Source organism: Melopsittacus undulatus, chromosome 4 (genome assembly GCF_012275295.1).
Source record: "Melopsittacus undulatus isolate bMelUnd1 chromosome 4, bMelUnd1.mat.Z, whole genome shotgun sequence".
In the NCBI taxonomy this organism is placed as follows: domain Eukaryota; kingdom Metazoa; phylum Chordata; class Aves; order Psittaciformes; family Psittaculidae; genus Melopsittacus; species Melopsittacus undulatus.
The window spans coordinates 66,149,528-66,174,423 of NC_047530.1; the positions used below are offsets into that span (position 1 = coordinate 66,149,528).

At 38.7% G+C, this 24,896-nt stretch overlaps 1 protein-coding gene across 2 annotated transcripts in view; it reads right to left on the reverse strand.

Annotated features, from left to right (window-relative positions):
* Positions 1–24,896, reverse strand: part of CTNNA3 (catenin alpha 3) — a 467,065-nt gene that overhangs the window by 46,559 nt on the left and 395,610 nt on the right. For both annotated transcript variants that reach the window (XM_031053362.2, XM_031053363.2), the window contains exons 13-14: positions 14,960–15,052; positions 11,744–11,925 (exon numbers count right to left, since the gene is read on the reverse strand). In XM_031053362.2, coding sequence (XP_030909222.2) covers positions 11,744–11,925; positions 14,960–15,052 — 275 coding nt within the window. The remainder of the gene's footprint in view (positions 1–11,743; positions 11,926–14,959; positions 15,053–24,896) is intronic.

The following is a 24,896-nucleotide window of genomic DNA, read 5'->3' on the forward strand; positions in this document are numbered from 1 at the left end:
CTAAATGGTTAATGTGTACAAAGCACAACCTTAACATCTGCAAGGTGGCCCAGCACTTTCTTGGTCTGTCATGCCCAAGGGAGACTGTCCTGCTATAGGCTTCCCATTTGCCTATGAAAACTGGTTTCAAAGCTGTTAAATTACTGCCTGAAGTGCTCCTCCTTTACAAGCCTTATGTCTGTGTGGGCAGAAACTAATAGCTGGGAGTGTTTTGCTGAAGAGCTTGTGTTTTCCCAGTATGATTGCCCTGTTGATGAACAGTTTCAGAGGCTTAGAAATCTACCCTCTCCATATAGGGCAGAAAACATCAGCTAACTCCAATCCAACAGGAATTCAGCAGTAGAACAGTTCCTGCAAATTTTGTGAAATTAGCACAGACTTTGAGAGACTGGGAAGGAATAGTGACAATAACATGCAACTAGACATTCAGAAAAGCAGAAGATGCTAATCAGCTATCACAGTAATGGCTACCATGAATCTGACGCTGTCGTGGAGTACTTGCTAGGCAACCTCCTACCAAAGAACATGCAAGCTAACATAGAAGAAACGACAGCTCCAAGCTAATCTTCAGGTTCATCTTTAAAATGTTGGGGATATGCAGACCTAAAGGCTAAGGCCTCACCTCAGTCCTGGGGCAAGTTAGGGAGCAAGTCTCCATGGAAGACATTTTGAGGACGGGAATATGAATCTTGGGTCCTCTGTGAGCATCCAGAGGTTTGAGGCTGGAGCATATTATGTATAGAGCAGAGGCTTAAGAAACAAAGCTTCAGCCTCAAGAAATTAAGGCCTAATCATTGTTCTTCCTGTACGTGAAGGGGAGTTTATAGAAGACATTGGCTTGTTCCTTAGATGCACAGTATTAGTAATTAAAAAAAAAAAAAGGACAAGGTGCATGGGACATAAAAAATCCTGTTAAATCAAGATGTAAAATTTCTTTACTGTGGGTGGCAAAACACAGGTTGGCCAGAGGCTGGAATCTCCACCTTAGGAATTTCCAAAGCTTGATTGGACAAGCCCCTGAGCAAGTTGATGTAATGTAAAAACTCATCTGCTTTGAAAAGGCTGGACTAGGTTACCTCCAAACATCCTTTCTAGCCTCATTTTTAATAAGAGCTGGTAGGAACAAACTCAGAAGCAATGAGAAGAGACTGGACTGCTGGGCAGTAAGTGACCCCAGCAACTAACATGCCTGCAGTGGCCATTTCTCAACCTGGAATGTTTCTGTGATATACATTAGAATAATGAGCTTCCAAAGCACAGCACTGACTTATTTTAAAAAACCTAGTAGGTGTTAAAGGAATAGGTTGGCATTATGAATGTTATGAGCTGGAGACACAAGCGGTACTGAGTGAGAAATGTGCTTAAGGGTTTTGACAGTGAAGGCAGGTGGTTTGTTTGATGCAGCAGAAGTGAGAAGTGTGTAGTAAAGCTGCGGTTAAAGGAACAACAGAGAAGATGCAGAAGAAACGGGAGGCTGCAAAAAATGCATGAAATTCAGACTCAGTCAAAATCTTTTGAGATGGGCAAGAGGACAGATACAGGATTTTTGCTTTCAAAATCCTCACTTGCGTAAGCTGGATTTGTATATATCTTAGAAGCTCTGTGACATTCAAGTAGAATGAGTGTTATCAGCTGATTCTGTGTTACATGGTATGATTTAACTTGACACATCTCAACAATTCATCACAAATCTGAGAGACTGTTTCTACTTGAGGGTAACAACTGCCTGAGGCTACTACATGTAGTTCTTCTGCAAGGACAGTCAGTATCCTGCAAGTACTGTAAAATCTTAAATAGTATTTAGACTACTCTAGTTAATGCAGTTCTGCTGCTCATTTTAACAGTAAAATTTATATGCTTCATCTACTTTGTTGCAACAAGTAAATTCTGGTGGTTCTGTTTATCAAAGTACATATAGTAAAACACATGCACTATGCACACAAAACTAAGTTGAACATCCTTTAGAAATAAATTAATTTTAAAAACAACTTCATATAATTAATGCTAATAAAAGTTGCTCTTAAGATAGAATTCTCTAAAGAGGGTTCACCTCCTTTGCTCAAAGTAATTTTATCTAAAATGACTGTCCTTTCTGATTATGACTCAGCTGGACACCCCCACTGTCTCAGAAGCTTTTGCAGCCTTCAGCCTTTGGGTGGTTTTTGATAAAATACTTAATTTTAAAGTTCTTTGTTCTTGTATGCATCTTATGATCAAATACTGAGCAGCTATGGCCTCCCAAAGCATCCCAGACTGCTTAAAAAAATAATGCTGACCTATGAATTCTCTGACATAAATAATGGAGGTATGTAAAAGGGAAAGTTTTCTATGTATCTGAAGCAGAACTGTAGGTGTAGTGGCATTTAGTCAGGTCTGGGTTTTTTGTAATAAAGGTACCATTATCTTTTGTAGCAGTGACAGACTGGATTGATGATCAGAGAGAAGACAAGAGTAGGAGGTCTGGGACCAGTGAGTGATTTCCAAATGGGTGAGAGCAGCTGGTTGAAACTGACAGAAATCGGAGGGCTAGGAGAGGCCAGAAAATGACAAGGAAGTCAGTGGATATTTGGATGCAGTGGAAAAGCTGTGCAGTATTACAGAAGCATCTGGCTGCTGAAGGGAAACTAGGAGGATCATGGGTACCTCTGAAGTGTAAAGGGACACAAGGAAAGATAAATCAAATAATGTGTTATGGTGAAAATCGTCATGAATAAGTTGAGTAGGAATAGAATCCCTCTTCTCTTTCATCATTATCTTTTTGTCCCATGGCCTCTTCAAATTCCAGTAACTACAGAACTGTCATCTTGACTTCTCATCTTCTTTTTAGATCCCCCCCTCTTGATTTTCCTCAGCAAAAACTAGAATATCATGGAGAACATATGAATTAAGACTGAAGACTGGCTGTTATCAGGTTAGGAGACTTGCTAGATTGGGCAGCAACTTAACCAAAAGAACTACAGAGAGAAAAGTTCAGGTGAAGCTGCAGTCGCTGGAAGTACTAGATATTTAAGCAGAATTGTATTTAGCTTTACTGTAAGGATAAAGGAGGACAGCTTTTCTGGGATGACTCTGTTAGATTTATTTTTCCAAATCTTGTTAATTTATTTTGCTATTTTTACTATTTTGCTAATATTAACTCTGATATTGATGCCATTTTAGAAACAAATGTCAAGTATCAAGAGCAAATATAAAACATTTTCTGAACAGTTTGCTGAAAGCTGCACTTAAAAAAAAAATGTGTTCATATGGCCCCATTTGGAATCTCAATAAACCTACAAAATGGATAAAAGGGATAAAAGTCCAGTGATTCTCATTTACCATTTATACCACAGAAAACTGAAAGGGATTGTCATGGAGACTTCAGCCAGGCACTGTGAATCCTGAATCCATGGACTGTATGCCCTCAGGATATTCTGTGAAACAGCCTAGCAGAAGTTAGTTACCAGAGCTGGTCTCTCCCTTGTGTATCTTTAAAATCACCTCAGACATGGCAGCATGCTCTGCCTTGTATGTTCAAATCTCATCTAAGGACCTAGTACTATCTTTCCTATCAGCAAAATGCTGTGAAATACTTGCACTGAGGATATCCTGTAGTTTTCTGTTATTATAAAGGAATTTGCCTTGGAGAGCAAGGTTCAAACAGTAAGGCTGTCCACTACAACTATTCTCAACAAGTTCATGACAGACTTCCCTTTCTGCTTAAACAACTGACCCTTTCTTCTTGATCCTAAGCATTGCTTTAATTAGATATGAATTCCTTTATATGAGCAAAAGATTTGTGTCTATTTACTGGTAAATGCCCCCTTAATTACAAATCCACTGTGACAATGGGAAAACAAAACAAAACAAAACAAAACTTTTCTATTTACACGAAGTGAAGGGGAAAAAAAAAAAAACAAAACCCCAGGATTTTTTTTGTACCTTTTCAGCCAATCAGAGAAATTAGAACATCTTCACCAAAATATTATTAAAGCTATTACAGTAGCTGAGGCAATTTCTTGCTATATACCTCTACAGAAGACACAGCAAAAGGACAGAATATTGACATGTGATTGACCCATGTGGTTAAATACATTTCCTCCATAAAATTAAAAGCTCCGACTCCTTTTTATACTTAGATGTTTTCAGTGAATATTCATGCTTTTGCACCAGGAAAATGTAATGTGACAGGACACAAGGAAGAAAAAACGTTCAAATCATGTAAACATGTGTATATGTTTATAAATACAAAAATGTCTATTTTTTCAACCTTCCATTCCTTTTACAGGTAGTTCTGCCTGTTGCTCATTCCAAGACACTGTCAGAGAATAGATACCTGTATAGCAGCATTGCTTTTTGATGTCAACATATACAGACACTTGTGTATCTCCCCAACCCAGTGTCGTCTTCAGTGTAATTTTGTCCGCACTTTTCAATGTATTTAAAAACACAATTCATGCTTATATTTGAGATGAACACATAAACAGTTATTTCAAAACCCAGCAGGCTTCTTTCCAATAATGACGTAATTTTACAACAGTTAGAAAGCTTGGGAACACAGTTTTTTCTTATTGAGAGGAAAAATTAGTGTATTTTGGCACTAGATCAATAATGTATCCAAGCCTGTTTATTAGCTACTTGCTCAGTTTCTGTAAACACAGGTGTGAAAAATAGTAACTCCAGAAGTCAGATGAGAGCTCTGAATTGCTTAAAGAATTGTAATCAGCTTTTCTTAAGAAAACTCTGACTCATATATGTTGATTGTACCCTATTGTTTGTAAGCAAGTGCTTCAGAGTTCCTTGATCCATAAAACTTTCTTTAAACTTTGTAAGATCTCTTTGATTTGGGATGAACCAAGTGGTTCACAGGTCAAGATTTAAAACTAAAATACAGTGCACAGTACCTGCTTCCCAGAGAGATCCTACTTCCCAAATCCAAAATAGTCTCCTCTTCCCCACAAGTCTGCTTGTTCAGATGCCAGTTCTGTTCTAATCTTTCATTTAGATACCACCCATCAATACAATAAAACAATGTCACATACAATAAAGTCTAAGCAGCAAGTTAATTGACTGTTCTGTGTTTATACAGATTCTTTCCAGGAATTATGTTCACTTAAAAGCTCAATTTAAAGGAATAAAACTCCTTCATTGCTAAGAAAGAAGCTCTTCCTTTAAACCAGTATATTCCCACACAGCAGGATGGATCTGTCACAGCTGCAGAAGTGGACGTTCAAAACAAAAACAAACTTTGATTTTGAAACAAGTATTCATTATGTTTTGGATTGAGTTTTCAAGTCAGAAGTGGCATTTCTACAGCTGTCGCATGTCAGATGTCAGGTACCTAAGACTACAAAGTTGTAGTTATGTGCAACTAAGCGAATATCACAGCGCTTACTTAAATACATCTTCAGCACTTAAATACATCACACACATTGCACTGTTAGCAGAAAACCCTACAAATGAGAGTTAAGTAATTCAAAATGGGATCTAGACAAAGCAAAATGCTCATCATGGAGTCATATATAATGGCCAGTACAAAAAAACTCTGAACAAAGGAATCTTTGTATCTTGTCCTCACCCAGGAAACAGAAGCCTTTCAAAAACTGAGCCAAGAACTGAAATCCTCTTTTCCCTTCTCCATAACATAACCAACCAACCTCTCATCACACTGGCAGAATTTGAGACAAGTCTGACTTCAGTGCACAGAAATGTAAACCCATGTCTATTGCCACCTCTCACTAAGAAATGTCGTAATTGCTCGGCTATAGCATACATTGGGTTTGAGGGCTATAGAGATGATGGCTTTGTGGAAGGGAGAGAAACCTCATACTCATCTTACTGTTCCCAGACTATCCAATGAATATTTAACAGACAAATATACATGAAGTTTTTGGAAAAGCAATTGGAATCCCTAAACACTAGCCAAGCAAATTCCTCTTCTGCACAGGAAAGTATCCACAGGATGGTATTAAAGCATCTCCCACAATTCCTGATAATTTATAGCCTAATACTCTGGAAGGTGAAAATTAAGTTTAAACCCTCTCCAGCCACAGAAACCAGAACTTCTGCTATCTTGAGTGAATCCCTAAGGTATCAGAAAACCAAACAAACCCTGTTCTTTACAGTTCTGCATAGCAGGCATTCAAATCAGATGCAGACAGGCACTTTCGGATAGATCCTGACCCAATAAGGTGCTCTGAAAATACCTAGCCTCTTTGAATAAATTAATAAAGCACCTCTTATGCATATTCAAAGAAAGATGGTAAGTGACAGGCACAAGGTAACAGTGTCCCAGGCTTTGCTTATTTCTGCATAGGCCAGAAGAGAAGTACAGTTTTCTGGTCAGCCACTGGGGAAGCCAGCAGAGCCAAGCCAAGCTGGTATTTCTTGAGAAAGCCAGGGATGGGGCTGCAGCAACATGCTGAAGACAGATAGAAAACATCAGCAGATGCACTGATACCTTCTTCGTTTCTCAGCTTCACTGAGTGCCTTTACCATTGAAGCCATGGCAATACAGGAACAATTTCCTTGTTCTTTTGCCTTACCCACTATAGCCCCCCTAAAAATAATAAAACTACAATCCAGTTCACTTTCAGCAAAGTAAAATTCAGGAAAGAAAAAAAAACAAACAAAAACTCTACCAAACTCTCTCATTGCTAGCAGCAACAACTGTCAGAGAACACACAGAACAAAACTGTCAGGAACACCCTATGCTATCCCCCAACAAGCACCAATTGTGGCAGAGTCCAAACAGGAATAGAAGGCCACACTTTCAGTAGAGCAAATGCCTGTTAATCTGCTGCCCTTACCTCTGTCTGTCAGGTACAAAGCTTACTAATGCAAATATCATGGTATCTTTGCACAATTTTTAACTGATTCCAGCAATCAGTATAACCAGTTTTGCATACTCAGGCCTGACTATCATGTTCAAACCACTGATGCTGATACAAACTTCCAGCAATATTTCTGCTCTTGTTCAATTACTTTTCCATCTGCCAAGTATAAGTTTTCTATAACAGTGATTTATAGGATGGTTCGCTGCAGCAAGGTTCATCATCAAGTTTCAGTAAGCTTATGTCACATAGCACATACAAAGTTTAAAGAAAGCTGTAAAAATATGTGCTACATAAAATCACAGTAGCCTGGCCTAATGTTTATCTGCAGAGGACATGCCTATGAATGTTCAGTAGGATAAGAATTGTTTCAGATTAGGTTCTACAGGTCCCTTTTGCCAAGACTCAAAAAAACCCCAGAGGCATCTGACTCTCTGATCAAATAAGGAAGCTAAGCCATAATAAGCTACTTCAGCTGGTTACTCTACCCTGGTCCTAACTTCTGCTGAGCAATAGCTCACTGGCCTTCACTGAAGTCATCCTGAAGTATTTTTCTTAATGACCTGAGGCATACACATTAACGGTTTATGCCACCATTATTCCCATTACCTTCTGTCTGAATAATGACTTATTTTAATACCAACATTAACTTGGTTTTAGTTTAATGTATTACTGCTGCATAATACAGTATAATACAGGTCAGGATAATACAGACACACAAACACACTCAGATGCCAAGATGACCTTGAACAAATAAAGCTTTCGAAAGTACTCATTGAAATTAAATAAAAATCAATGCAAGGGACTACATTTGAAGGAAAACAGAAATCAGCTTAGGTAACAAGTGACTCAAATACAGATATTTTACTATTTGCCTGAGTAGCTTCTGATGCAACAAATACAAAATGTCAGAATTTTTTATTTCTTCAATGTTCAAGCACAACTACAGGCTGGGCAAAGACTGGATTGAGAGCAGCCCTGAGGAGAAGGACCTGGGGGTGCTGGCTGACAAAAAGCTTAACATGAGCCAGCAATGTGCTCCTTCAGCCCAGAAAGCCAGCCATATCTTGGGCTGCATCCAAAGAAACATGGCCAACAGGTCGAGGGAAGTGATTCTCCCCCTCTACTCCACTTTTTGTGAAATCCTACCTGGAGTACTGTGCCCAGCTCTGCAGCTCCAAACACAAGAGAGGCTGAGAGAGTTGGGCTTGTCACAGAGAATCATAGAATAGTTAGGGTTAGAAAGGACCTCAAGATCATCTAGTTCCAACCTCCCTGCCATGGAGAAAAGAAGGCTCCAGGGAAAAATAAGAAAAGCTTTCTAGTACTTAAAGGGAACCTACAAGAATTGTGGAGAGGGTCTTTTTGCAAGGGCTGCAGTGACAGGACAAAGGGGAACGGCTTTAAACTGAAAGAGGTTAGGTTTAGATCAGATATTAGGAAAAACATTTTCATTATGAGGGTGGTGAGGCACTGGCACCAGCTGCCCAGAGAAGCTGTGGATGCCCATCCCTGGTAGTGGTTCAAGGCCAGGCTGGATGGGGCTTTGAGCAACCTGGCCAGACAACAAGGCTGTCTGTTATGGAACATTTAATTCTTTAAAACTACATATAGCAGCATGATATAGTTCTGATGAAAGCAACAGTGAATAATGTGATATAAAAATACATGTGTTTGAATATGTACTGCCAGACATATACTCTGTTTTATGCCTGACAGCATCATATGGTACAAGTAGAACAACCGATGAGACAATACTACAGGTTGAAATCAGGACAATTTTGTTACTTTTTCCCTTGCAGTGGGAACAGAAATCAAGTGCTGAAAAATGTGGAAAACTCCCAACCAACCAAATGAATCAAAGAATGAAAAGAAAAAGAAACAACATAAATTAAGGACGAGGCGGGTATCTGCAGAGAGGAGCCTTCAGTCCAGGAGCCTCAGCTCTGAGCAGCAGAAGGCACCGAGGCAGCCTCCAGCCCTCGGCAGCTCTTGCCCAGGAGCCGCAGCTCCGCTGACGCGAGCACGCACTCGGAGCCAGCAGGGACGGCCCCGCCCTGAGCGGGTGGAACGCAGCCCAGGGGAGGGCTGGAACAGGGCGTGGGGCGACAGTTGGTGCCGGCAGCGCGAGCAGGATGGGGAGCGCTGCCCTCAGGGCCAGGGCCGGTCCGGGAGCTCTGCTCCGGCTGCCTCGGCGGTGGCAGCGTCGGAACCAGACATTGCCGGTGAGAGAGGAGGCAGCAGCGCAGAGCTCCGAGGGTAGAGAGTGCCTGCACTGGTCTGGTGAGGCAGGAGTGAGGGTTTAAACTGGATGTGTTGGGGAAGGGAGTCATCGATCCATGGCCACACTCCCAGTCAGTTGCCAGCACATGTACTAAGTGCTTGGATCGATGCAGAGCTATTTCAGCCACTCCAGCCTATGCGAGTCAGCTTTACTTGGAGCTCAGCTCAGATGCCACTCTACAAATGCCCGTAGTATGGGACAAGAGGAATTAAGAGATATGTGCACAGCTCCAGGGATATGACATACTAGGCATCACAGAAACATGGTGGGATGGCTCCTATGATTGGAGTATTGGAATGGAAGGTTATAAGCTCTTTAGAATAAAGACAGGCCAGGCAGATAGGGAGGGGAGTTGCTATTTATGGCAATGGTAAGCTGGAAAGTATGGTGCTCCATCTGGAGACAGGTGATCAGTCAACAGAAAGTTTGTGGGTCAGGGTCAAAGGGAGAGCAGTGATAGGGGACATCACTGCAGGGATCTGTTACAGGCGGCCTCATGCGTGCAGGCCCTTGTCATCTTGGGGGGACTTGAAACATGCTGATACCTCCTGGGAGATAGTCAAGCGCAAGATCCTCAGGACAGGGAGAAAAGCTCACTGCACTGGACTTCAAGAGAGCAGTTTTGGCCTATTCAGCAGCCTGCTCATTATGGTTCCTACAAAAAACCCTAGAGGGCAGGGAGGCTCAAGACTGCTGGTTAATATTCAAGGATCACTTGCTACAAGCTCCAGAGCACTGGTGGTTTGACTAGCAGGAAATGGGGCAGGAGGGCCAAGGGACCTCCACTGATGAATAATGACCTGCTGACATAACTTAGAAGGGGAAAAAGAAGCTTATAGAAGGTGGAAGCAAAGACAGAAAGCCTGGGAAGAATACAGGGATGTTGTCTGGGAAGCTAGGGACCAGATCAGGGAAGCTAGGGACCAGATCAGAAGGTAAGGCCCAGTCAGAATGGGGTCTGGCAAGGGATGTGAAAGATAATGGGAAGGGCTTCTGTAAGTATGTAGCAAATAAAAGACAGACTAGGGACAATGTGGGCCCTCTCCAGAAGCTATCAGGGCAGCTGGCTACCCTGGATTTGGAGAAGGCTGAGGTTCTGAATGACTTTCAAGAAAGGGAATATGGAAGACCCAGGGAATTACAGACCAGTCAGTCTCACCTCTGGGCCTGGCAAAATCTTTGTGCAGATTCTCCTGAAAGACATGCTAAGGCACATGAAAAACAATGAGGTGGTTGGTGACAGCCAACATGGCTTCACTAGGGGGAAATTCTGCCTGACCAATTTGGTGGACTTCTATGATGGGGCTACGGAAGTGATAAACAGGAGCAGAGCAGTTAATGTCATCTACCTGGACTTGTGCAAAGTATTCGATCCTGTCCCACACGACATCCTTGTCTCTAAATTGGAGAGACATCAATTTAGTAGGTGGACCATTTGGTGGGTAAAGAACTAGCTGGACTGCCACACACAGAGAGTTGTGGTCAATTGCCCAGTGTCCAACTGGAGACCAGTAACAAGTGGTGTCCCTCAGGGGTCAGTGTTGGGATCGATCTTTTTCAATATCTTTGTCGGTGACATGGCCAGTGGGATTGAGTGCGCCCTCAACAAGTTTGCTGATGTGGTTCTGTTGATATGCTGAGGGAAGGAATGCCATCCAGAGGGACCTTGACACACTTGTGAGGTGGGCTGATGTTAACCTCATGAAGTTTAACCATGACAAGTGCAAGGTCCTACACCTGGGTTGGAGCAATCCCAGCCACAGCTACAGGTTGGGCAGAGATTCAGAGCAGCCCTGTGGAGAAGGACTTGGGAGTATTGGTTCATAAGAAACTGAATATGAACCACCAGTGTGCGCTCATAACCCAGAAGGCCAACTTTATCCTGGGCTGTATCAAAAGAAGCGTGATCAGCAGATCAAAGGAGGTGATCCTGCCCCGCTGCTCTGCTCTCATGAGACCTCACTTGGAGTATTGTGTGCAGTTTTGCGTTCTCAACGTAGAAGGACATGGAGCTGTTCAAACAAGTCTAGAGGAGGACCACAAGGATGATAAGGGAGGTCGAGCACCTTCCGTATGAGAAAGCTGGGGCTGTTCAGCCTGGAGAAGAGAAGGCTTTGTGGAGACCTCATCTGTATCTGAAGGGGGCCTACAAGGATGGTGGGGAAGGACTCTTCATTAGTGATTGTAGTGACAGGACAAGGGGTAATGGGTCCAAACTGAAACAGGGGAAGTTTTGGTTAGATATAAGGAAAAACCTCTTTACTTTGAGAGTGGTGAGGCACTGGAACATGTTGCTCAAAGAAATCATAAATGCTCCATGCCTGGCAGTGTTCAAGGCAAGTCTTGGGCAACATGGTCTACTGTGAGGCATCCCTGCCATGGCAGGGGGATTGGAATTAGATAATCTTAACATCCTTTCCAACCCTAACTATTCTATGATTCTATGACAAACATAGTTCAAAACTTCAAACCTCCCTTCCAGCATTTCAGTACTACTAGTTAGCATGCCAACATTAACTATGTTAGCTTAGCTACTCAATTCTGTAAAGATGCCTGACATTAAAAATCTCTGTATTTCCTGCTGTAACAATATGAAAATGGCCTCCAATATTTATAAATACTGAAATACCTTTTTTTGCATAATTACCTTGTGAAGTCAGTCATCTCCATCATAATCACACACATTCTCTTGGCCAAAACAATGATGTCATTGCTAGTATCGTCCCATATTTCAATCTCTGCATCAAGCTTACTCTTGACTTTTTTGAAGTCAGCCACTTGCTCAGCTATCTTTTCCTTTTCAGCCTCCGGCAGTTGAGTCATCTTTGCCTGAAACATAAAATAATTTGATTAGCAAAACTTTAATGTTGGGTATTTTTCTATATTAAAACTAAATCTCTGTATATTATTAAATATATAGTTTAAACACACTGTGGCCTGAGCTAACTGTTCCAGCCTGAGCACTTCTGGATTTTAAGAGCTATATGCTATCACTGGGTTGAGCTGAATAAATTACATCCATGTAACAGGGGCTGTGGTGTCTGCGAAACCACTAGTAATAAGTAGAGAGGGGCTAAGATATTATGTGGCCATATGGCAGTCCTGGCCCTTCGTAATACCTCTGCCACAGGAAGCAAGATCTTTTGGCCTGTTTGTCTCAATGGCTCTACTGTATACTGAGCACCTTCTCTGTGAAGTGGTCCATCTCTTGCACCACAGTCCATGAAGTTACATACAGCAACTATTAACACACTGTAATTTTGCTACAATTAAACAATAAATATGCTTGTTTATAAAATATCTACAATCCATAAAATGGAAAAACAAATTGACAAAGCAAGAGGAATCCAGAGTGCTGTTATGCAAACTAGTATCGAGACAGATATGTACAAATAAATATAATTACCATAGTGGAAATGCCCAAAAGAAAGAGCTTAAAAAGGAAAAAAGGTTACTCTGCAATCTTGCCATCTCACTTCTGGAACACTGTCATTCTTAGTGTTACTACTGCATGCAAAAGCCTTGCAATAGCACAGAAGTCTACTGCAGAACAAAAACCAAGACAATCCCTATGTAAGCCTTAAAAACTACCTTCCCTATACAGATTCTTCATATTGCTAAACAGGTCCTGGGTATAAATTTTCAAATACCTTTATCAAAAAGCAGTCAAAAAAAAGAGGCCTTAAATCATTGTTCTTGCTTGCTGCAGCAGCAAATACATACGTTCAAACACTTGTTTAAGAAAAATGTCCATGAAGGTTTTGTCAATATGTTGATTTAGGCTGAGAGGACATGTACCTACTTTAATCCAAGCTATAATTTTCTATTAATTTTGTGTGTAATGCACCAGTTATGGCCCTGATGTAATCTGAAATATAGGAAAATTGTTCCCAAGTAAAGAGACAGAATCAGGCATTAAGCAATGACTGCCATCTAGATACCCCCAAAAGGAACATTTACAGTAATTGTATTTTTTTTTTTGGAGAAATAGAAGAAAAAGTAGAACTGCACATCCTATACTGTTAAAATACTGTTGCTGTTGTTTTTTTCAGATATATTAACCATAGTTTATCTACAAATAATTCAAATTCATTGACAGTACAAATTATATATTATGTGTGTAATACACAGAAAACCATATGCCGAAGGTACCTCTCCACAGCAATAAACTATGCCTCTGATTCTCAGTACCCACCTCTATACCTACAACAGTCTTCAGCATTTACTTACTGTTTCATGTAGTCACCTGGAAGTATGTGTTACTTATGGGTTGGTTTTTTTTTTCCCAAATCCCATTCCCTTTAAAGGAAAACTGGGACGTGGAAGACCACATGTGTAAACATGATCTTTTAAAGCATTAGTGGATCTTTTGTTACTACACTGTGACAGTAAACATCTACAAACTTCAACTTCTGTTCTCCCAGTAAGAGGGAAAACTTCAAGTGCTTTCATTATGGGGTATTTATGAAAATATGCAAGCACAAACATTTGTACCTGTTCCAAACAAATTGAAAGTATCCTATGTGGTTAACATTTTGAAGGAAAACCTTGCCTTTCTTAACTACAATAGAAATTTTAGCCTGTAACATGGGGAAAATATGCTAACATTTCTAAAGAATAATTTAAATTGAAAAGGGCAGCTAGTATATTTTAATAGCCAATTATGTTTATTGAGTAATAAGATTGTATGAGGTGGTCTTTCACACAGCTGTATTTCTCACAGTGTTTTAAGCATCAACTGACAACATATAACTGATACACACATATGCAACACAAGTGAACAATGTTAATTTTGGGTTGGGTCTTTTTTTATTATTATTGGGGTCTTAATAAAGAAAATATTTGGTTTTGTTGAATTAAAAACTATATCCTGAAAAACAGATGTGAATTAAAATGCCATTTTCTTCACATAGCTCTTTTTACATCAAGAAGTTTTGCTTTTTCACAGCTAGTTCTATAATTTGTAATTTCCATAATGGGAATAATACTACAATCAATCCATTGTGAGAGAGATGTAATTGTTCTAGGTATTAAGTAAACAAATAATGAAGTAGACATTTCTGGTCCCATGGATCTTTTCACTTCAGAAAGTTGTGAACATACAGTTTTGCTGAAACATGATTTAAAACTGAAACATAAAGAATATTGTTTGCTAAATGCATCTCTTTTGTACTAAGAAACCTTTTGCTATCTCAAAAATGCTTTCATGCTCATAAAAACAATAAGCTCTTAAAAACAATAAACAATAAACTGTAATGTAGTGAAGTCCTTAGGTTAAATGATGATACAACAGGAAAACCTGATTAAGCACTTCCAGAAACACTAAAATTGTCAGTACTGTATTAATTTCTTCACATTTCTTTATTAATTCCCCAGTTAGGAAATAAACCATAGAACAGGTTCACACATGAACACAGCAGGAAATGTCTGTAACTCATGCACTGCAATGGCTAAGATTCCAGATATAACCCTTTCTCTTTTGTGCATGTGAATTTTCTTGTACATAGAGGTGATTTTTTGTCAAATTGTGTTGCAGGCTTCAGTGGCGTAAGACCAATAGAAAACTAGTTTCTATTAGACCAAGACACATTTATGAAACTGTGACTTGGTAGAATTTTATTCATTAAGTATAAGAATTTTTCTAATTTACATGTTCACCAAGTATTTACCACTTAATTACACTTTCACTCTTTCAGATCATACACATCAGTTTTATGCCATTACCACATTTTCACAAATCTATTAAGAGTTGAAAAAGATTTTAATGATTTACTGCATGCCTTTAAGTGGTTTTGTAGGAGCAGTATCACAATTAGCATTTTTCCTTGTCATCAAAATATTTTTAAATCAACTGGTATAATACCCTGTCAGTTTTCCCTTCAGTCTGGATACTTGTACGACTACGTGCATCATGGTCCTCTTCAAGGTCAGATACATCTTCTAGCTCCTCGGGTGTCTGGGAATAAGAATACAGAAATGGATTATTCTCTTTTGTGTTTAGTAACTTTGGTATTAATGCCAAACATGTATTATAATTTGGTCTAAAATAATGTCTGAAAAACAAAAGTCAGTCCTGTTATAGCAGTGCACTGGTTACTGAATGCTAATTAAAATCAACTAGTCAGACAGCTTTGACTAGTTCAGAATAGCCATGCTTTAATTAAAGCACTGACCTTTTAAAGTTGGTACTTACATGTCCTGGGTTCTGTTATTTTTCTCCTTCTTTAGTAACTGGTGCAGTGCTGTGTTTTGGCTTTAGTCTGAGAACAATGCTGGTAATACACTGTTGGTTTTAGTTGTTGCTAAGTAATGCTTATCCAGATCAAGGACTTTTAAAACACTCTCTCATGTCCTGCCAGTGAGGAGGGGCACAAGAAGCCAGGAGGAAGCAGAGACAGGACATCTGACCCCAAGTAGCCAAAGGGGTATTCCATACCACAGCACATCATGCCCAGTATATAAACTGGGGGGAGTCACCTGGAAGGCCCAGACTGCCACTTGGATTGGGTGGGATATCGGTCAGCGTGTAGTGAGCAATTGTATTGTGCATCACTTGGGCTTTGTTATTTTTTCCTTCTCTGTCAAGTTTCATATAATTTCCCCTTATTATTTCCCTTATCATTATTATTATTGGTGGTGGTAGTAGTGGGTTTGTGTTATACCTTAGTTATTGGACTGTTCTTATCTCAACCTGTGGGAGTTACATTCTTTAGATTCTCCTCCCCATCCTGCCAAGAGCAAGAGGGAAGATATGGAAGAGTGAGTGAGCGGCTGCATGGTTCTGAGTTACTGGCTGAGTTTAAACCATGATATATGGGAAGCTCTTTTGTATTTAGTACTGTGTTACTGCTGCTAGCAAAGGTGTCTTACAAGAAATGTTTACATGATGAGAATGCATGCCTCAGTTTTTAGAATCTAAACATTTTTCTACTTTTTACTTTCCTACTTTTTACTTTCCTACTACTGCTTTTCACTGCCCAGAAATACTCACACACCTACCCTCCCATCTTCAAATTAAACACAGATGATCTAGTAGACCCTAACATTTTTTAGTTAGTGGGAGTAGGAGGCTTCAGAATCCTGCTGACTTTTATTGCTACACTGACACCAAACAGTGTTCCAAGTCAGCTATGTACTCTGGGAGGGAAAGAGCACCTCTCCACCAGTTTGGAATATGTCACTTCTCAATTCTATCAAGGAGCACAAGTTTCTGCATTAAAGTTAAAATTAAGTGTCCCTAATTTGCTATTTATTTGTTTACATGGCACTATTTCGTATGCCACTGTCTGTTCCTTTCTGTCACCTCAACTGCCAATTAAGCAGCACCAGTTTATTACATGAAAATACATATGTGTGTTATGATAATCTGCGTTAAAGATATCCTTTTCTACTCTTTGTGATGTTTACTTAGGGCAGTCTGATTTCACCTGTAGGTGAATAGGAAGAAGATATCAATTACTGACATAAACCTATTGCCTCATAGTGGAAAGTTAATCCCAACAGCATTAGGTAAATACATTTCCACTTTATTCAGCATATAAGCCTTCCACAAACCTTAAACTATTATCCTTCAGTTACTATATATGCTGGGGGAAATGTAAATTCTGTTTTTAGCCTTCTCTCTTAAATATGCCTTACTAATTCTGTTCCTCCCTCTTGCTTTTTTTTTACTTTATTTTTTCCTTGCAAGTTCCAAAACATGAGTTATTTGGGCCAAATTTTACTGTGTATACTGTATGTTCTCTAAGGTACCCTTAGTTAAAAGAATCTGTTTTGGAAACATATGGTTTGGGTACTAATTTCTTCAGCCATGCATCAGCAACTCCATCAAAAAATATTGTCTAAGTTATGACAAGAGGAACTGTCTGTACGATCCAGGTCTTCACATTTATTTCCTCCTTCCCACTTACCAAGATATTATTAAAAAATATTCTTCATCATAAGTTCTGTATTTTATTATAAATAACTTTTTAAAAAAAAAAAAAAACACCAAAAAAGCGCATAATGAACATGGCTCTGCAAAGGAAACTTTAAAAAACCCCACAAACACAACCAGAAGCAAACATTAAAAGCAACTGTATTCATATTGCGAAAACACTGCACACAGGCATACCAAACTTTTGGGGTTATGAGCTATTTAAAAAATAGTACTTGTTCTGATGATGCAATAGGCAAACTCGAATTTATTAAGTACATTGAAATTTTAAAGAACTAAAAATATACAGAGCTAGATTCCATACATAACTGGTGACAGATCTGCTACTGAATGATCTACTACCAGCTTGACATCTAGACTTCCAATTAGAGAGAAATCCTGATGTTCTTAGTTTCCCAAAAGCCTGACATATGAAGAGAAACATGATAGGAGAAGGACTATCAGATAACCTTACTAAAAGCGAGGCAGAAAAAAACCCTGGTCAACCCTTTTTTCAATCATGTCAAATGTAATTTTTTAAATCCAGAATTGCTACATGTTCTCACTGTCTTTTTTTACTGTCAAGTTATTTATAAAAAAGATCTGTTGACAGGGACACTGGAGGGTTCTGTTATCTTATTCCTAGCACATAGCACAGTAATGGCACTACTTAAACTAAGCAAATCACCTGCATAGGTTGGTAGCATTTTGGAAAGCACCTCTGTGCCCAGAGGGTGGTATGTAAGCCACTAGACTTCCAACACTTCCAACATCAGCCTTGGGTAAAGGTTTAAATAGCATTCTATTACTTGAAGAGCACACAGATTTCCCTCACATACTTTCTATGAGGTAACACTGTAAGAAATAAGGAACTCAAAGCTGGTGCACATGCTGGAAGAAATATAAAGCTGGTGATGAAAAATACACCTAGATTTCCTCAAGAAAACAGGTAATCAATTTAGGGAGTAAAGATGGTATGCTGATAAAGCAGGAAAAGAAAAATTAATTTTCAGGCAAAGACTAACAGTGTGATGAAGTCTCTCAGCTTTACTCCTGGAATTAAAGATAGTAAGAAGTCCACAACAGCCAAAAGCTACTTTCATAAGAAGTTTTTGAAAACCTGCAGTGTGGAAAGAAAATCATGTTTTGTTGTGGGTGGATATCCGTAAAATAAAAAAAAAAAAAAAAACCCTACCAGAAACTCACTTTAATTGAAACCTTACAGACACTCTTATTAGAGGAACAATAACAGAAAAGGTATTAAAACAGAGTAACTTTAGCTTCTCAGGATTACACTGGCCTTGAGGCAATTAATAATAGCCTTGATTCAGTGAGAGATTTACAGACAGAAGAAATCTCTTTCTTTTTAAAGGTACACAATACTTGGTTACAACATAAAGAAATACATTGTGATTCTTAAGTTTTTCTAAACATTAGTTACAATTTCCAACCCCCCAAGGCACCATTGTTTCCTGGGTGAACATACACTTGGGAATGCTCGACCATCCCACATTTCCAATACAGGGATTTTTTTTCTTCTATAAAACATGGAATACAAGATGTTATGACAGGGGGGAATGGTTCACAATTTTGAGACAGTCGCATTTTGTGTGATACAATTTAGACTACTCGGTCAGAGTTTAGAGTGTAAGTGGGCTTGTCTTTGAGCCTCTCTGCCCAGATGTTGTCAGGATATTTTATTATTTTTTCCCCCTCTTTTAAATAATGTATATACCTTTGCCAGGTTAGTGAAATTTATTTGTGGCTACAATGAGAAGTTTCTTGTAGAAAGCCTATTTTCCTAGCCAGAAGAGTGCACTGCCATTGAGTTCTTCCAAAGTGATTTTCTCTGAAGCCCAGATTTCCCAGGTTTTGAATTACTGGTACTGCAGAATTCAGAAAAATAACTTATCCAGGTATTAAAGACTAAGGACAAAGTTTCAAAGCAGAAAGAAGTTATTGAGTTATTATACCTGAAATCACAGACCATAAACAGTAATTTTCAGACATAAAGCATCAAAAAATGCGGGGGGGGGGGGAGACGGAGGGAGGGGAGAATAAAATGTCACCATAATAATGAGGACAACAAAACTAGTTACTCAATTGTTTTCTCTCCTGGGAAGCCGTTTTATGTAATACAAGATTTGTGATTTTTCATATTACTTACATGATCCACTATTTATTAAATATATTATATATATATATGTATATATATATTATTAAATACCTGAGACACATATTTGTCATATTTATATGAGTACTCCATATGTAAACATACAGATAATCCATACTGGGAAAACTGAACAAAACACAACTCTCTGTTGGTTTTGAATTTGACACTCACTCTGAATGTTACAGTAAGAAAACATAACTGCATATTTGAACTGCTATGGACTACCAGTTTGTAACACAAGATAGGGTGCTGTCATCCATAATGAGAAATTTTGTGCAGAAAGAACAGCAGACCTTAAGTGCTGGAATAAGAATTTCAAGGAAGGAATTTGAGAATATTTAGGGCTCTCACATAAACTGTACATAACCTCTGACACAAATTGGAGTCTTGGCAATTGCAAGTGACAGAAGAGGAAGAGGGCTGGGTATACACTGTCAGTGACAAGACGAATACAAGACATAAATGGCAAATTCACCATTAAGACATACGGAGTGTGGAATTTCCGGTAGATATAAGGAAGAAAGTTAAGGTACAATGAAGTCCTTTGCAAGACTCTGGCTGATGACAACCTACAAACTCATGCATGAAGCACAGTGCCTGACCAAGTTAGGAAGCAGATCTGAACAGGAAAATTTACAAAAACATTTCCACCAGCTATAGGCACAGAACTCCTGAATGGTCTTCCCTCCCCTGGTGTTGGAGGAGGGGAGAAATCAATTGTAAGATGCAGCCTGAGCAGTCTACAAACAAGAGTTTTTAACAGCTGGCTGTTAAAAAAGAGCAAAGGTGTGAGATGGGACAGACCAGCTGTCACAGTCTGCTGGACCAAGATTCTAAGAGAGATTTCGGTCAGTTGTGGAAAGTCGTTGTTGACTCCAACAAAAATGCATCCATGTATGTCCCTACACATTTAAGACTGTAACTATGGGACTCTCACTGACATGTTACATGGTGGTGTGAATTTCTTTCCAAATTTTAATGATTGTAACAAAATTTACATTCTCTATGATTTTGCTACTGAAGACTCACTGTGAAGACTTGAAATCATATCTACAGCCATGTCTATTACGGATGAATTTTACACCTTCCTAGTATTCAACTTCAAACTGCAATAGCAAGTTGTTACTACTGCACATGGGTGATTTCAGGCTATGCATTACCTCTTCATCTATGAAATGAAAACCACTTCTCTAACAAATACTTACTTACTTTCCTACTAAGACATTAGAGAGAGTAATTAATAAAACCAAGGCCTGGCCTTAGCCTTTAGATCTTTGACCAGTCTTTCCAAACTGGGTACAAATGTGCTTTTTGGTTTATTTGCTTTTTAATCCAAGCTTTATAGAACTTTGTGTTTGACTATGCTCAAAAGCATTTTCCCCAAAACAAAGTGTTTCACTGTCCTGGTTTCAGCTGTAAAAGTTATTTTTCTCCCTAGAACAGTGGTGTGTTTCAGCTTAAGTCAGAATAATGCTGATAACACATAGAGTCATAGAATCATAGAATAGTTAGGGCTGGAAAGGACGTTAAGATCATCTAGTTCCAATCCCCCTGCCATGGCAGGGAAGCCTGGCACTAGACCATGTCACCAAAGGCTCTGTCCAACCTGGCCTTGAACACTGCCAGGGATGGAGGATTCACAACTTCTTGGGCAGCCTGCTGCAGTGCCTCACCACTCTCAAAATAAAGAATTTCTTCCTTTTATCTAACCTAAGCTTCCCCTCTCAAAGTTTGAACACATTAACCCTTTGTCTTATTGCTGCAGTCACTGATGAAGAGGCCCTCTCCAGCATCCCTGTAGGTCCCCTTCAGATACTGGAAGGCTGCTATGAGGTTTCCATGCAGCTTTCTCTTCTCCAGGCTGAACAGCCCCAACTTTCTCAGCCTGTCTTAATACGGGACATGCTCGACCTCCCTTATCATCCTCGTGGCCCTCAGAGTAGAGCAAGCATTATTTATTTTTCCTTACTACATTAGTAAGAACCTCATGTAATTGTTGCTACCTATTTTTTAAAGCACTTTTCAGGTTTTTTTTTTGTAAAAGCAATTACTTTGAGTGTTATTTTTAAAACAATAAACCTCACATTATAAAGGATGAATTTAAGACCTGGGGCTTTAATTTATTTGTCGATATTGTGGCATCTCAATGCTATGGTTAATACTATTCCCTCTAGTTATCATTAAAAATTATGATGTCTATTCTTCAAATCTATTCTTGGCACTTCCCTTAAAATTCTTTTGCATGCACATTATTTGGAATATTATGAATGTAAAGCTAACAATGATTAATTAAACCAAAGATCAGAACTCTGCTAGCAGTATTTTCACCAACTCCTGGCAAGGAATTTGTCATCAAGTAATAGTAAAATCATTATCCTGCCATAGCCTATACACATTACAGATAATTTATTTTTGAATGCAGGTGATAAACAGTTCTGGTTACTAACAGAAAAAGTTGTGAAAAAGATTATTTATATACATAAGTTATAATTTCATGTAAGGTTAGTGGTGAAAACAAACTTTGGTGAGGACCAATCAGTTTAATTAAGAATAAATGATGACCCTCAACACTGAAAGATGAAAGTATTTTCAATGAAACAAGATTAGGTTATATGGTAAACAGCTAAGATTTTAAAAATAACAAATGCCTTGAACTCATAGTATGGTGCAAAATTCACCTTATGCGTACTGGACGCTAGGAGGTTTCGTTTGCTTGTTTAACAAGAAGCCAGCTTGTTTTTGTTTTGATCTCCTTAATTCCAGGAGTTTAAGACAAAAGAGAGTAATCATCATTAGAAACAGCTAGATAGATCAATAGCCTGACTTCATGTGACAATGCCTGTGTTTTCAGATCTCACTGAGCATACATTAAGATAATAATTTTCTCAATAAATGGCCTGAGATATAGGAAGTATGTGAGCAGAGGAGGCCAGTTTAAAAGTTTGAAGTGAAATTTTTGAGAACTGCCTTCTGAAAACCCATTTGAAGTAAAAACTGTAAAGTTGTCATAGCTGAGTAAACTGGAACAGAGAATTTTAGCACCTATTTTCTAAGTTACACCTCTTTTGCTGTAAACCTGTATTTTAGGTACAGTACAACAAATCCACTTCTGTGAACTATGCTTTGAAAATATGTGATACAGCCTGCCTGCCTGCAGAACTTCCTTTCCTTCCTAGAAAACTCAACTTTTTTATGATGGAGAGTATATTCCAAAGCCTCCTTCTCAAAGCCAAAACAAAAAAATGTTTCATGGCTGACTGAACACAAATAAGAAAACTGAAACTGCTCTTGGAAATCATCAGTATTTTAAAGTCAAAAAAGATGCAGTGAAGATCTCAAAGTTTGACTGTCTTAAAAAGACATTTCAGTGCTCAGAAAGGGCAAGAAACAAGGGATAGAACAAACAATTCTGAATTCCATAAGAAATGTGTGTTTATCAGATGAATAAAGCCTGACCAATGGCAGCTCCTGCATAAAAATTTTTTTCTGATGTGCCAAATCCATCTGTTTCTGTTAAATAAATTAAAAAAAAATCTCAACAATCTCAAGATTTGTTCATGTCTCTTCTGTCTCAACTGACTCTCTGCTATATGATCTGCATATAAAATATATCATCTTAAAAAAGGTACATAGAAAAAGCCTGTCAATCAAAAACTTGTGCATAATTGTGAAAATACACAATCTAAATGCATAGCCAACTTCTCAATGCACAGGTACCACTACTGTCATCCTTCCCATATATTCTCCACCTATGACTTTGTGTTGAAATGTAAACTCTGTTTTAGCAGATGTTCCTCACAGGCACTAAGACACTGAAAATAAAACCACTCTACCCATGAACCATATATCCATTAGTTTAATTCCTGCTTTTAATTATCCAGAGGCTTCTGAAGCCCAGGACAAGCATCCAGCCACATTTAGTCATTTAGTAACCAGTAACTGTTCCACTGAGCGATCACTGCCAGTTGACATGGAACTAAATAACCCATTAAGCACATAATTGTGCAAACCAGACTTCATGCCACAAATCAGTAATTAAATTCCACTTTATTATAAACTAGGATCCCTAAGTGAAGTGGAATTAAGCACATACACACATCCAGCCACCCCTTAGAGAACACTATTTCAGGCGTTGTTTCTGAACAAATTACTTATTACATGATTTTGTTACAATTTTTGTAGGTGCTAAAGAGAATCATAGATGAACATCTTTTTAGTTATAAGTGCACTGATATTACTAATGCGTTTAACAGTTCATGGAAAATTCTTGGGTTTGTATGTGAAATTATTTAACTTGGGAAAGTTTCCTGACACAAAGATACATGAAACAAGGCAGAAAGGAATACTCCCTCTAACACATCAAACGAGACATTTTTTCAGATCAGTATTTTCCCTTTACCTATTTATTCACAATATGCAGTTTTGACAGCCTCTGGTGGCCAGTGAAATGGGAGATACTCAGCATAACTCTGTCCTTTACAAACAAATACTACTGTAAATAAAAATGATACAAAGACACATCTTCTTTAGTATCTACGGAAATTTAGCAAATTCTTACTCATAGAATTTGGTTTTCAAATGTCTAAACTGAATCCTCCCCCATGCAGTTAGAGCCTACTCTCTTTGTATCCATTATGATGAACATATAACAGGGATTTTCTCCTTAGAATCACAGAATAAACTGGGTTGGAAAAGACCTTCAAGATAATCAAGTCCAACCATTACCCCAGGACTTCCAAGTCCAGCACTGAACTCTTGTGCAACATTTTATGTAACTGAAAAACAGGTATCAAATCTTACCCTTATTTCTCCCCTTCTGTTGCTCTGTTCACTAGGTTAATTAAGACTAATCCATTCAGTGTTTCTCTCATTGATCACATTTTCTAATACTCTGATTATTCTAGCAGCAATAAATCAGAGTGCATTTGCTTAAACACATAGGAAATTCTGGAGGAGTTCACTGCTCATCTTGAGATCATAAACCACACTTCCCTAACTTCTAACTAAGGTATATAAACAGCAGAATAACTGCAGCGAACTGAAACTCAATAAAATCTTGCTTGACTGCATGGGTTGAAAGTGGTCTTTCAGAAATTCCCAGTATTATCTGACTTGAACAGTACGTGAGCAGTAAGAACTAATGCATCTAAATACCAATTTAGGCTTGTTATGGTTAATTCGATCAGTAACTGGAGCTGATCAGCAATATTTTTATCCCATGGCAATGGATGCAATTTTATTTTGAAAAAAAGTCTTTCTTACTAGAACTAGAAAAAAAAACACCTTTGATAAATACTTGTTAGAAAAGTATTAATGAGATTCATTTGTTTTGTCAATGGTGCTGCCTACCCATAATTTTACATTTTTGTGGAAACTGCTTAGACACGTGAATAATTTCAGTAAAACACTTTCACAGCCAGTAAATATTAGAACTACATCTGGTTTCAAATCTCCTGAATAATTTTAATTCTGGCAATGAAAACAAACCGCCATGATACACGTTTTACCAGTTTTACGGTTAGAGGCAAAAGTTTTTGCATGCTTTCACATGACCTCCTATTCAGTAAACTAGTGAAATAGGTTCTTGTCCTGGGTTAAGCAGTAGCCGTCTTTTTTCTCCTTCTTAGTAGCTGGTGCAGTGCCGTGTTTTTGACTTTCAGCCTGGGAACAGCGCTGATAACACCGATGGTTTTAGTTGCTGCTCAGTAATGT